This window comes from Hypanus sabinus, chromosome 13, assembly GCF_030144855.1.
Source record: "Hypanus sabinus isolate sHypSab1 chromosome 13, sHypSab1.hap1, whole genome shotgun sequence".
Classification (NCBI taxonomy): domain Eukaryota; kingdom Metazoa; phylum Chordata; class Chondrichthyes; order Myliobatiformes; family Dasyatidae; genus Hypanus; species Hypanus sabinus.
Genome location: NC_082718.1, coordinates 43,693,139 through 43,707,672, shown reverse-complemented (window position 1 = coordinate 43,707,672; position 14,534 = coordinate 43,693,139). Strand labels below are relative to the sequence as shown.

The window sequence follows — 14,534 nt, the reverse complement described above, 5'->3', positions numbered from 1 at the left end:
TCTTCTCTCTGCCTTTCAGCTTCCTTATCCGGAGTTCATGCTCCCTCTTCTTTTCCTCCTCAGCCAACCTTAATTTTTCTATCTGTAACTGAAGCTCACCCTCGACTGGTTTCCTCTCAGGGAACAGTTCCAATGCCCCCGAAGGGAACACACATTGGGAAACATAATGCTCAGCTATTGCTCTCTGTATTTCCAACTTTCTCATCGCCGGTTTCACCACCGAGAGATTCAATCGTCTCGTAACATTCACCAATTCCAACTTTCTGGCATCCTCTAATGCCCCCGTAGTTGGTTCTTTTGAAAATTGGTCAATTTCCATCTCTGCTGGTTTCCCGTCTGGTTATCCACACAACCAGATCAGTTAAGGGACTTCTATCCTGATTCACCAGCCCCCCAATTTCGTAATCGAATCCCGGACGAGCCCCCAATTTGTTACATACCCCATAACTGGGTTTACAGACCAGCAAAGATAGAAGTATCCGCTGGAGTCTGGTGGTACCAAAACTAAAGATGTTTATTAGTAAACTACACAATACAGTACCAAAAATGCAAATATACATATAAAACAGGTTAGCAATAATAAACATAGAAGTGTAGGAATAATAATAAGCAATAATAAACCAGCTCCATCAAGGTCTAGGGCAGGGGTCAGCAACCTTTACCACTGAAAGAGCCACTTGGACCTGTTTCCCACAGAAAAGAAAACACTGGGAGCCACAAAACCCGTTTGACATTTAAAATGAAATAACACTGCATACAACGTTTTTTTTTGCCTTTATGCTATGTATAAACAAACTATAATGTGTTGCATTTATGAAATTGATGAACTCCTGCAGAGAAAACAAAATTACATTTCTGCATGCAACAAAAACATGTTGAACTCCGAAAAAAAGACGTTGGGTTGAAGGTTACTTTAAAGTAAAATACTCAATGTCTATTTGAGTCCTTCTTGTATTTATGAAAAACGCCGAACTTAAATTTTCCGCCAGCAGCAAACCAAAACTAACGTCAGTCAGCTGTCAACCTGAAAAATAAAAGGACTATTTCACTGAACAATGAAAAAATATGAATATATGTAAAATAATAGGCAATTAAAATATTTATCATACTTGGTTAATGAGATTTCTGCTCCTGGACCTCAGCGCACAGTGTCTGCACATTAGGGCTGTATGACGTCACCTTCATCTTTACACAGGATCACAAGCTGTCATTTGTGAGGCGTGCACGATGTTTGTTTTTAATAAAGTTCATGTTGGAGAACACCTGCTCACATACATTGTGGATCCAAAGATCGACAGGACTCCAAGCGCATACTTTTTAATGTTTACATAAATGTCGGGGATAGCTTTCCATGTTTCGAACACAAGTTTGTCTGGTTTTCTGAGGTTTTCAATATCACTCCATTTGTGATTCTGAGCAAGAACAGCCTTCTGACGGGCAACATCTTCAAGGTCTGCTGTCAAGCGTCTAAACTTGGACACCCATATGTCTTTGTCGGCTATGTCGGCCAGTTCCATCTCAAGATCAGGTTGACTCACACCTGCAAATGCAGTTCTATTCAGAAGGAAAGGATCGATGCTTAGGGGAGTGACCGGGAAGGATAATGTGTTTTTTTTCCTCTCTGAACTCACAGAAGCGTTTCCCAAACGATGTTTGCATTGCAATGATTGCAGAATGTAAATACTCCGAATTTATCATGTCGTGACCTTGTTTGAACTCTCTCAAATTGGGGAAGTGAGACAAAGTGCCTTTCTGTAAATCTCTGGCAAGCACTGTCGACTTGCGCTCGAATGCCAAAACATCCTCCAACATGTTTAGGGCTGTACGTCCTTTCCCCTGAAGAGCTGTGTTCAGCGTGTTCAGGTGCGCTGTCATGTCTACCATGAAGTGTAGCTTTTCCAGCCACTCTGGCTGTTCCAGCTCAGGAAAGGTGAGCCCTTTGCTGCCCAGGAAAGTTTTCACTTCTTCTAGACACGCGACAAAGCGTTTCAGCACCTCCCCTCTGGACAGCCACCGGACTTTGTTGTGCAGCAGGAGATCAGAATATGCGCTTTCCAGCTCGTCCAGTAACAAACGGAATTGACGGTGATTTAAACTTTTTGCCATTATTTTATTGACAATCTGAATGACAACATCCATTACTTCTGTGCATTCCGGAGGAAATGTTTGAGCGCACAGTGCCTCTTGGTGCAAGATGCAGTGAAAAGTCAGCGGCTTTCTGTCCAGTGACTTCTGCAGTAAAGCCACAAATCCCTTGTGCGTTCCCATCATGTTCGGTGCCCTGTCAGTAGCTACTGACACCAGGTGGGTAGTCTTTATTCCTTTGGCTCTTAAACAATTCAAGACAGCCTCACAGATGTCCTCCCCCCATGTTTGGTCTTTTAGAGGTATCAGCTCAATCAGTTCTTCCTGTGGCCCGGCAGAACAGCGTTATTTGTTCAATATCACCTTTCTTTAGACTCGTCACAGGCAATCGAGTAGGCCACAGCTGAATTGATGTCTTTAATTTGCTGTCTTGTGATGTCTTCTGCCATTTTTATGGTTCTGTCTTTGACAGTCTTTGCAGAGAGGGGCATATCCCTGATTTTCTGCACAATTTCACTCTTGTTTTTAAAGTCCGTAAATAGATGTTCTGAAATCTTAATGAAAGATTCTTTTATATATTCACCATCTGTAAACTGCTTCCCGTGCCTGACTATTTCCTGAGTGGCAATATAACTAGCGTATGTCGTTGGTTTTCCACACTTCATCCATTTCTTGAAATGATTTTTGCTCAGATCAACCTTCCGCATCAGTTCCGAAACGGCTTTTTTTCTCTCATCTCCATCCGGATATTTTTGAGCAAAGGCTGCGTGTTTATTCTGGAAATGCCTTGCGACATTTGACTTTTTGTTGTTTGCTAGTTTCTCATTGCATATTAAGCATACCGGTAAACCAGTCTCGTCAACAATGAAAGCAAATGAATCTGTCCACTTATCATTAAACGTTCTGTTTTCTTCAGTCACTTTTCTTTTTTTAGAATTCTCCATAGTTGGCCTACCTTGGATCGAAAAATTAAAGAAATCGCGCACTGACGGGTGTCAGGTATTGGCAGTGGTGACGTATATTAATAGCGATAAAAACACGTTGTAGCGGTGTGCTCACGCAGTCAGTAAACTGCAGTCGAATAACTTTATTCGAACTAAACAGCCTTGCTTTTAAGCCTCCCTCAACCCGGCCCCCATGGGTGCGGATGCTGCAAAAGACACATACTCATAAACCCCCGTAGGCTATCTCCCTTAGCCTGAACGCTGGCTAATTGTGAGCCGGTTCGGATGTGCCAGGAAATGGGTCGCCACAACGTCTTATTTAGATTGTACAAGATCACCATAATATTCAAATTTAGAATTACATTTCAAAAACTAACAAACTAACATAAAATACATTTTAATTAAATACTGACCAATTATTTCCCAAAGCAACAGGGAGCCGCAGCACAGAGGTAAAAGAGTCGCATGCAGCTCCGGAGCCGCGGGTTGCCGACCCCCGGTCTAGGGGTAAATGACTTGTCACAGAAGAGTATAAAGTTCAGTTCAGTTCATGAGTGCTGAGGTAGTTATGGTTGTTGTAATCATTGGAGAGAGAGAGAGAGAGAGAGAGAGAGCGAGACCGAGCAAGAGATTAGGCAGCTGCTGCAGGCAAACCTTCTGTTGCTTTCTTATTCCGTCATATCGTTGTGGTCATTCAGCTATGACCCCTCTTCTTCATCTAGACCGTTCTTCTGTGGTGGACTCGTCACTCTGGCATGAGTGGACACACACAGAAGTCCTCACCAGCCCTGCCGCCACACTGTGAGCTTTGTTGACTGATCTCCTGATTCGGTCCTCGAAGCCCCCACCTTCCTGTGGGTTCACAACACTCAATCAGTGTCCACTGGGTGTCCGAGGGGTGTCTCCCCAGACCTGTCTTTCATCCCTAATGGGGTCTCAGCTATCCATCAACTCTGAATGACTGTGTCCATCAAATCAGGCCACTCCTGCTGTCAACTGAGGAATGTTAACGAGCAAAGTCCTTGTAGTGAAAGGTAAATAATCCAGGAAGAGTCAAAATACAATAAATCAACAGTCTCTCTCTCTCCCTCTTATCTGTAGCAGATGTTCCTGCCTCTGTGCTGCATCTCTCTCTCTCATTAGCAGCATAGCAACAGCAATAGTTCATAGTTCTCCGGGGGGGGGGGGGGGGGGGAATGGTTAACTCTGCACCCCATTTCCATCAGGTCTGTTCATCATAACAGTAGATTTTGAGGTCACTGATGGTCAGAATAGAAGCAACAATCAACGGATCACCTAAAAATACAAAGGTATTTTCTCTGGTAGACTGGGCAATATCCAAGGTGAAAGGTTTAAAATGATTGCTTAATTACCTAAGGGAGTGATGCAGGATATGGAATGCTCTATCTGAACATTGCAAAAACCAGTTCCACACTGATTTTAATAAAGAGTTGGGTGGTTACTTTAGTATGAAGAATTTGTAGGGTTATCAACAAAAAAAGTCCTGTTGTACAGCCAATGTGTCTAATTTTGTTCAGCAACCTCCTGCAATTTAGCCCTAATATATCAGAATATTACGTAAGTTTATAACCAATGCCTTGTTCATAAACACCAATGCCTTTGAATGGAAAATCATACAAGAAGTAGTGGGCTCAGCACAGTACATCATGGGTAAAGCCCTCCTAATCACTGAGTACATCTACATAAAACACTGTTGGCGGAGAGCAGCATCCACCATCAGGGATCCCGATCACCCAGCTCATGCTCTCCTCTCAATGCTGCCATCAGGCAGAAGGTACAAGAGCCTCAGGACTCGCACCACCAGGTTCAAGAACGGTTACTACCCCTCAACTACCAGACTCTTGAATAAAAGGAGATAACTACACCGAACTTCACTTGCCCCAGCATTGAAATATTCCCACAACCAATATACTCACTTTCAACTACTCTTTATCTGATGTTCTCATTATTGCTTGCTATTTATTTATTTGTGCACGTGCACAACTTGTCTTCTGCACTCTGGTTGATCTTTCACTGTTATAGACATGATATAGATGCCCACAAGAAAATGAATCTCAGAGTTGTAAATGGTGATATATGTACTTTGATAATAAAATTTACTTTGAAATTTAAAGGCAGCACCTCCAACACAAGAGAATGGCATTCATAGTAAAAGCATACAACTCTTGACAGAAGAAAGATCCGATCAGGTGTGCACTGATAAGGATGCCAGCTAGTGAGGCAAGGAATAAAAGGGTAACAAGCATGCAGATTAATTTGGTATCATAGTTCAGCACAGTCATGGTGAGCTGACAAACCTATTTCTGTGCTGTTTTACATCCTCACAGAGCTACTTCTGCTTATCTCTTTGTCCATGTCACTCTGTGTCAATACCAATGTTTTACAACTTGTAGATTACAAAATTGACTTTCCAATCAAGTTAGGTCATCAGAGGAAACTTCCTGAGGCAGAACTGACAGCTGCAACAAGGCAACATCTATTAGAAAGGCAGAACAGTTAAAAATCCAGGTAGAAAAACTGGCAGTTTCAAGTAGCAAAACCAGGGTTACAGAATAAAATTTGATTTGAACTGGTTCAGGAACATAATACACATTGAGAAGAATAGAAGAATTCTGCAACAGAGGGTGAAGATGCATGTCAACGTTTTAGTAGAAGCAAGGTCTATATGAGTTCTTCGAGCAATCCGTTTTTTTATACCAGATTCCAACATCTGTAATCTTTTTTTCCTCAGATGCTGTACTTTTCATGTCTGAGCATTGCTGTCCTAAAACCCCACCCAATCTAAACACCGGAAATACCTAGTGCTTTACGTGATAGCCCTCAACCAAGTTATACAAGATCTCAGAGCATTGTTCTAATCTGTACGATCAGCAACATTTTTAGAACACAATTCAATGAGTAATACAATGGAGATGGAATACTACTGTTCAATGCCTATTTAAAGTAAAAATTAGCAAGTAAATTTCCAAGTGAAATTTCCAAATGATTTACCTTACAAAAACCCTTCTTAATGGTACTGAAGTCTGGAAGCACATAATCTCTCATTACAGTGTTGGCTTCTCCTTTCAGCCTATATAAAATGAAGAAGAATTCTGTAACTCCTAAAATATGAAATATTGAAGTTTTTTTTTACAGATTTTCATTCTTCTGCTTTCTCTTCACAGGAAGATTGAAGAACAGTGTTGGTGTACAGTGCATCTTTGATCTGTTTGATGGTCCAGCCTTCTACTTATTTTTACTTACCTGTTCTGCAATACAATGCAAATAGACCTGAATATGGAATCTTTGATTGTAGTACCATAATTACCTATATCTGTACCTTACTGATGATAAAAAATGTTCACCAGATAGCATGCCTCTTTTGTAGCAAACCTGTGCAACCTGTGAAGATTTCTGCTTTCAGACAACTTCAAATTGAACTAAGTAAACAAACTTTAAATCTATTTCAAACTTAAATAATCTTAAGGATAATAAATCCTACCGATAAGGATCTCAATTCAGTTTTCGCATGTCTATCATGTGTTATGAGCTAATACATTTAGCATTGGCAACTTCTAGTAAAGGCAAAGTAGAAAGCTGGCTGGGTTCCCCCAAATAACTTGCACAAGAAAATAAAACTTCCCTTGGGTAATTAAGGAAAAAAGTCAGTACTGATGAAATAATCCTTTCCATATAAACACTCCTCTCATCAGATTTAATTTTCTGACTTACCCTACATCCTTTCTCAGTGATAAGAATGTAGTGATTCAGCAAAGATACAAAGATAATATCAGTGCAGACATAATAAATTGTTGCTTCAACAAATATGCATCGTGAATATGAGACTAATATTTTGCGACATTTTTCCCTCCATCTCCCAAATAGCCAAAATTATACCATTAGTAACCCCAATTATAAAGGCTAAAATTAAGTGAAAAGAAAATTACAAATGTGCATTTACTTACTGGGCTATTTCCATGTCTTTGTAGAAGTCTTGTGAGACATAACAGACATCTTCCTTCACTTGATTAATGACATGAGTTTCATCCATGACGTGCAACTGTCTAAAAGAGATAAGGATTCAAAACAGTGATAAAACTGTTAGCACAGTTAGTGCAAATCAAATACAAGCATGAATAGATAGAAGTTTAAGAAATCAACCACTCTGGAATTGAATTATAACCCTAACAATTAATGAAGTGTGCTGATAAAATCAAATGTTAGATGGGCTTACTTGCTGACTTCAATTCTACTTCTATATGATTATTGAGATATTAGTTGTACTTCTGGTCTTTAATAATCCCCATAACCTTTGGCATGCTGCTTAGCTACTTAGCTCAGTTAAGTTACTGGACAAGTATCCAGAAGTCCACACCATTGATCAAGCCTTATCATTATTTTTTGCCATCAATTATTCACCATAATTTCTAAACATTAAAAACTTCTCATCTCTTCATACTTCCTGTTCATCCATTTGAACTTTCTATTACAATTGGAACATATATTTTCCTGCAATTGCACTTTCTTGCCAGTGGTAGTGCTAAAGGATCTTGGTTTTGTCATCTGCTGCTTTGCAGTCTGTAAAGTCTGCACTTTAAAGAGGAACTGAATTGCGTTTACTTGCACTAGTCAATCCAACATCTGGCCCCATGTTTTCTGACTATCCCATGCCCCCCCCCCCACACTCTAGTTATAAGATCTTAAAATCGGCAAGACTACTATACAAAGTTCTTTGAAAAACATTTATTTAGACCAAATGTTAGAGATGCAAGTCTGGATTCAGGCAAAGGGTTCAATCAGGATAGGGGTAAGATGTGAGGAGGCAGAAGAACAGTCACAAGTGGGAGAGCAGCAGAGAGGGAGAAGGCATCACTGAGTCACGGATGCATCCAAGAAGCTTCAGGTTTAGATATTTTGGTCACTTCAAGCATACATAGTTCAAATTCTTGTTTTCAACTGGTGGCTACATTTTGTAGGAGACCTGAAGATAAGTGGTTTGCTTGTGTGCTGAGAATCAAGTGCCCATGAATGACGTTCTGATGTGATGAGTAAAGCTGCAAAATAAGTCAAGTTAAAGTCCCCTTACAAGCCAACCAATTGACAAGAGGGCCACCAATTCACATCCATCAACTATATTGTTGATATCAAACTGTGAGTACGTAAGATTGACTTTCTTTACTCCAATAGACTCATTATTCAAATGTACTGAATAGATGACAATTCAATTTACAGACAGAGTGGAAAATATGACCACTGTGAACATTTACAAACTGCCAACAAAAATATGGCCAACCACTGCCCTTCCACTGCTAACCACCCACAGTGATTACTTCAAGGAGTCAATTCCAACTAAGCAGCTACAAAGCAACACACACACACAATGCTGGAGGAACTCATCACATCAGGCAGCGTCTATGGAAAAGAATAAACAGTCAACGTTTCAGGCTGAGACCCTTCTTCAGGACTCAGAGATGTCTCATTCCAAAATGTCGACTGTTTGCTCTTTTCTATAGATGCTGCCTGACTTACAGTGTTCCTCCAGCATTTTGTGTGCGTTGCTTTGGATTTCCAGCATTTGCAAATGTTCTCGTGTTTGTAAGCAATTACAAGTACAGACTGTACCTGCCATTCACAATAATTTAGCATTCTCCATAAGGAAAAATTATGAGCAGCACTATTTAAAATAACTTAATAAACACCCCAAGATTGTTCAGAATCCACACCAGCAGCTTAAGAAAGTGACAAGCAACACTCAGGCAATGCTGCAGGTTCAAGCAGGTGATCCAGCTGGATCCTCCTGATCCAGTGGATCCCACAACCCGGTTCTTCTTCCCTTCAAAGTTCTGCAATTCTTTCATTTTTAATTTAGAAAATTAAATTTTGAGATTTAAAAAATATTCAGAATGTGCAAAAGAAATTTCATGTGGCTTTTCCAGTTATTAAAAATTATAAGCCACAAGTGCCTCAAAGCCACAAGCTTTCCTTTTACACAATATAAACATTAAACTTCCGGTAATCACATCCTTGCTGAATAAAATCAGCTGGTTTTATAGTTCATGAGTTGGAATTAAGCAGCAGAATAACAAATATGAGAGAGGCAAGACATGAGGTTTTTGGGGACTTGGCCATATCTTTGTCTCCTCCCTAGCAACAGGTAAGGTCCCAGAAGTCTGGCGAGTAGCTAACGTCCCATTATTCAAAGAGGGAAATAAGGATAATCCTGTAAGTAAGCAAGTCTCACATCAGTGGTAAAGAAGTTACTGGTTTCTTGGGATATGATTAATAAATATTTGGAAAACCATGTGCTAATTAGGAATTTTCAAGGAGCTGACAAAAGTGATTGATGAAGATACAGCTGTTGATGTTGTCTTCATGGATTTTAGGAAGACTTTAGGATTTTAGGAATAACATTATGGAGTGAGGCAAATTAACTGAATTTAAAAGTTCAAAGTTCAAATTTATTATCAAAGTATGTATACAATGTATGACTTTGAGGTCACAGATACCAACAAAACAAAGAAACACAATCAAATTCACCAAAAACACACACAAGACTGCCACATAACGAATTTGCAAAAATGAGGACAAATTGCACAAATAGTAAAAATAAGTAAACAAAAACACATGGAACACAAACAGCAGAATCATCGAAAGTGAGTCTGCAGCTGCGGAACCATTAAATACTGAGGCAGGTGAAGCCTGTCTAGAAGCATGATGGCTGCAAGGCAACAAATGCTCCCGAACCTGGTGACCCAAGACTCCAGATGGTAGTGGTACGAGAGCGAGACCGGTCAACTGCAGGTAAATTTCTATATCATTGAATCTAAACACAGAAGCATAAAGAATTACAGCACCAATGATTAGAAAATCATGGTTCCATTCCTGTCACTATCTGTAAGGAGTTAACACATTCTCTGCATGACTACATTGCTTTCCTCCTGCATTCCAAAATTGTATGGGTTAGCGAGAGTAAGTGTATGCATGCTACACTGGCGCCAGAAGCACGGTGATACTTGCAGGCTACCCCGGCACATCCTCGGAATGCCTTTCACTGTATATTTTGATGTACATGTGACAAATAAAGCTAATCTTATAAAATCTTCAACATAACAAAGTAACTACTTTACCAGCAAAACTGTTGTCACTATACTTGCAAATGATTAGTAGATAATTAGAAGTATGGTTGTGGACACAATATACTTAAAAGTATCTTTTAAATTTCTAGGTCATCTGGTATATTTCAGTTAATTCTGTCCTAAATTCACAGGTGTATGGGGAAGAACAAAGGAGGAATTGTAAATTCCTAATTCCAGTTACCAAGGAAAAACTACTTTAAAAATCAACTTTTAGAGTCAAAAATACTGGAAACACTCAGCCAGTCTTGCAACATCTGTAGAAAGAAAAACAGGTGTTTCAAGTCAGAACTTGGAAAGAAAAACAAGTTAGTTTAGGTAGCAGGAAAGGCGGGAAGGGCAAATAAAAAGGCGGGTAGAACAAATAAAATTTCTTAAAGAGTAAGAACATATGACCTAATATGGTAGATAAGGGGCAGTTAGTTTAACCTTCCTTGTCCATATATAGCAAATAATAAAACTTTGGGACATGCCCACTGAATTACAACACACAAAAACAGAAAGTTTCCTGTGTTATTCTTTTTCTTTAATTTTAGATTTCTAGCATCAATAGTTCTAAATTTTTTTTCTGAATGCAAGATCATTGGAAAAAGTACCTTCAATGTCCTGACTTAAGGAGCAGCTAAATAAAGGCATGAAGAAAAAAAAATGAAGGATATGTTGACAAAGTTAAATTAAGGACATGAAGTAGTCAATGAAAAATATTAACACTGGGATAGACCAAAGGACCGGTTCAGTACTGTAAATTTATATTATGCAGCAGCTTACAAACAAAAAGTGGTTTACAAAGCATTGTGCATAACAATTGGTAGCATAGTTACTTCTTTCAAAAAAACACAGCATTAATGGATCAAATTCCATCATTATGGGTGAGGCAGTTTGTAATCTGAGAGCAATCACAGTTGAAGCTTTGGTTTATTCTCTATACAAATTAAACACAGCTACTCACCAAACATCAGAACATATGATTTTCACTGAACTGTACCATATTATCCATTCAAATCAATACAAGCTTTTAAAACAGAATCTATTAATCTTTTATTCAGTTAGCTCCAATAAACCATTCATAATTTAGAATTCCCTAAAACAGTTTTGCCTACAATTTAATCAACACATTTATTCCCTTCAAAAGAGGTGCATTCTTTAAATAAAGAATCCACATTTCCTAAATTTGGTAACCAAGTTATTGGCATTTCTAAGCTATCTAAATCTGGTTTGATGAATTATAGGTTTAATACCGTGTAAAGAAAACAACCACTTTGTTATTTATAACACAAATTTAGCAACCATTTCTTTGAAAGAATCAAATTTTCTGTAATAATTTGTAATAACCAGAACTTTATAATTATTGATTCAAATCACTTGCTAAAATCGAAGATCCCCTACTCGCACCAAACACCATCAATCATAACCCATTTCTAATCTGCCAAATCTCTGGAAGATTTACCTGTAAGATATTATTTCCTTAAGATGGTTTGTGAGCAGTTTCCCTCCAACGTTAATCCTGCAAAGAAATACAGAATTATTTTATTCTTCTCTTTGAGAGCCACCTGCCAGAACCCAAATAACTGAAGTTCAATTTGCCAGAAGCACACAATCTTTTTAGATGAGGTAATGATGAGCAATCGAACACTGACCATATCTTGTGCATGAAAAAAATTAGTGATGGAACTTAACCAACCAAAATTATACACGTACAGTACATCTCATTAACAGAAAGATTCTGAAAATTCCCATCATCATCCATGGAGGGAAATATGACCTTATTGGACATTCTCACATAATTACAAAACAATCCTAGAGCAGAGTCTTTATCCAGGGTGCCTGATGCCTCGCAGTTCCCACAACCCGGGTTCAATTTCAATCTCCAGTGCTGTTTGTGCAAAGTTTGCAGGCTCTCCTATGATCCTATAGGATTATTCCATTTGCTCTGGTTTCCCACCCCATCCAAAGTACGTGTAGATTGGTAGGTTATTTGAGTGCTGCAAATTGCCCCTGGTGTGTAGATGAGTGCCAGGATGTTAATAAGGTGTTTTTTTTTATTTAGCAATAACCTGGAGAACTTGGAGAAATCAACACATATTCTACAGGGAGTCCTGACAGAAGGGCGCTGGAATTGAACTCCAAACTTCAGAACTCCTGAGTTATAATAGTATCGCACTAACCGCTATGCTTTAGTGATTAGATTATAATGGGTTGGGATAAGATTAGTGCAAAATAGGTGCTTGATGGATGGCACAGAAGTGTTAGCAGAGTGTCCTGGTTCTGTGTTGTACTTATATATGATTCTATTATTTGCCATACAAAAGACATAATTTAGTCAGGTCATAAATTCAACAAGACTCCAGATTTTAAATCAGATTTTAAAGGTTGCACTTACTCTTTCACTAGAAAAAGTATGGAAAGAAATTGTTCCTGTATTTAAGTAATAATTTCCACCTCTCTTCTTTTCCCATCTTCTAACTTCCATCAATGGCTGAACTATTATGAATGTTACCCTGTACCCCCTCACTTAAGTGTTGGTCAAAGTAAGTTCCAAATTCAATCTCTCGTCAGGATAGATGTCATATTGAAATAATAATTCTGAAGACCCACCTAACTTTCCTTTTCTAGGACACTACAGTTACCATTTGATTTATTTCTTAACACCTGTGAAAGAAATTAAGGAAGCACAAAATGTTTTACCATCAAAGTTTTAATGACTGCCATTAAAATAGATCTGTTGGCTATGATTAAATAAACAATTTTAATACTTTGCTGGGGTAACAGATGACAATATAGAAGAACATTTATGAAAATAACTAATTTACCTGCAAATACCTTCATTCATCTTTTTCCTTTTACAATAAGGAATAATGTGTGTAAAAGAGTAGCCACTGTCCACCACAACACAGCAAAGTTCAGAATCATTTTCTTCAAAATACTTGGAAGCACTCAATGTCCCAGCTGAAAAATACATTTAAAATATCAAAAATCACATTCCTGTTTAAAAAGGACTGTCAGATAATAAGTTACTGGAATTGGCAGACCTCATTAATAAAAAAAAAGTGAAGTACGTTCAGTTACCATTTGTCCTGTAGACTGCTTGAAATTGATATTCTTCAAATAAGATTTCATTCATTGATTCTTGGATGGAATTAAAGTTGAAATATGGTTCAGTGATGATTATAGTGGATTCAGGAAAATCTACCTAAATGCAAATTTTGAAACAATTAAGACACAATGTGATAAATTCCTACTATTCATCCTGTAGGGTCAAAAAAGTAATTGGCCATAATTGAGAAGCTTGGAAAGAATAACAATTGTGGGAGGAGAAGGTGGTTGCTTAGGCAAGTGAACAAAAGAAAATTAGGAACATACTAAATTGAATAGTATCTGCAGTGCAAAACTGAGGATTGATGAGAAAATCCCAGCTGTTAGCAACGCAGACCTTACTGTTTGTGTTAATCCATCACTCATTTTACCATCAATACAGTGAGCCAAATTAATTCAATGAGCTAGAAGGGGACATGAGAAGGCATTGAGAGGAGGATTAAGGAAAACCCAAGGCGCTCTATACCTATTTGAAGAGCAAAAGGATGACTAGAGTCACAAGAAGTAGGGAAGGTCCATAATGAATACTTTGCTTCAGTTTTCACCAGTGAGCGAGACCTAAATGAATATAAAAACGGCTTAAAGCATGTTTATATGATGGAATATGTTGACATTAAGGAAGAGGACATTCTGGAACTTTTGAAAAACATTAAGAAGCACAAGCCCCTAGGGCTAGATTATACCCCAAGTCACTATGGGAAGTGAGGAAAGGGATTGCTGTGGGTTTTGTGATAACCTTAGCATTCAACTTGGCCACAAAAGTAGTACTGGAAAATTGGAGGGTTATTCCTTTGTACAAGAAAGGTAATAGGGATAATCCTGGAAATTATAGAACAGTAAGTCTTATGTCAGTGGTGGGCAAACTATTGGAGAGGATTCTTAGAGACTGAGTTAATGCGTCTTTGGAGAAGCATAATCTGATCAGGATAAGTCATCATAGTTTTGTGAAGGGGGAGTTCATGCCTCTTGAGAAAGTGACAAAACAAATTGATAAAGGTAGAGCAGTAGATGTGGTGTATATGGATTTTAAATAAGTTCATTCAGAAAGTCAGGAAGAATAGGATCCAGGAAAACTTGGCTGTGCGAATTCAGAATTGGCTTACCCACAGTAGGTAGAAGGTGGTAGTAGATGGAATGTATTCCACCTGGTGGTTGGTGACCAGAGAAGATACGCAGGGATCTGTTCTAGGACCCCTTCTCTTTGTGATTTTTTAAAATAACTTAAATGAGCAAGTGGAAGGGTGGTAAGTTTGTAGATGGAATGAAAGCTGGTGATGTT

General features: G+C 38.5%; 1 protein-coding gene across 2 annotated transcripts in view; it reads right to left on the bottom strand.

Annotated features, from left to right (window-relative positions):
* The window catches only part of actr6 (actin related protein 6), a 47,983-nt gene that overhangs the window by 13,570 nt on the left and 19,879 nt on the right, over positions 1-14,534 (bottom strand). For both annotated transcript variants that reach the window (XM_059987533.1, XM_059987532.1), the window contains exons 4-8: positions 13,229-13,352; positions 12,973-13,108; positions 11,610-11,666; positions 6,995-7,093; positions 6,042-6,120 (exon numbers count right to left, since the gene is read on the bottom strand). In XM_059987533.1, the coding sequence (XP_059843516.1) occupies positions 6,042-6,120; positions 6,995-7,093; positions 11,610-11,666; positions 12,973-13,108; positions 13,229-13,352 (495 nt within the window). The remainder of the gene's footprint in view (positions 1-6,041; positions 6,121-6,994; positions 7,094-11,609; positions 11,667-12,972; positions 13,109-13,228; positions 13,353-14,534) is intronic.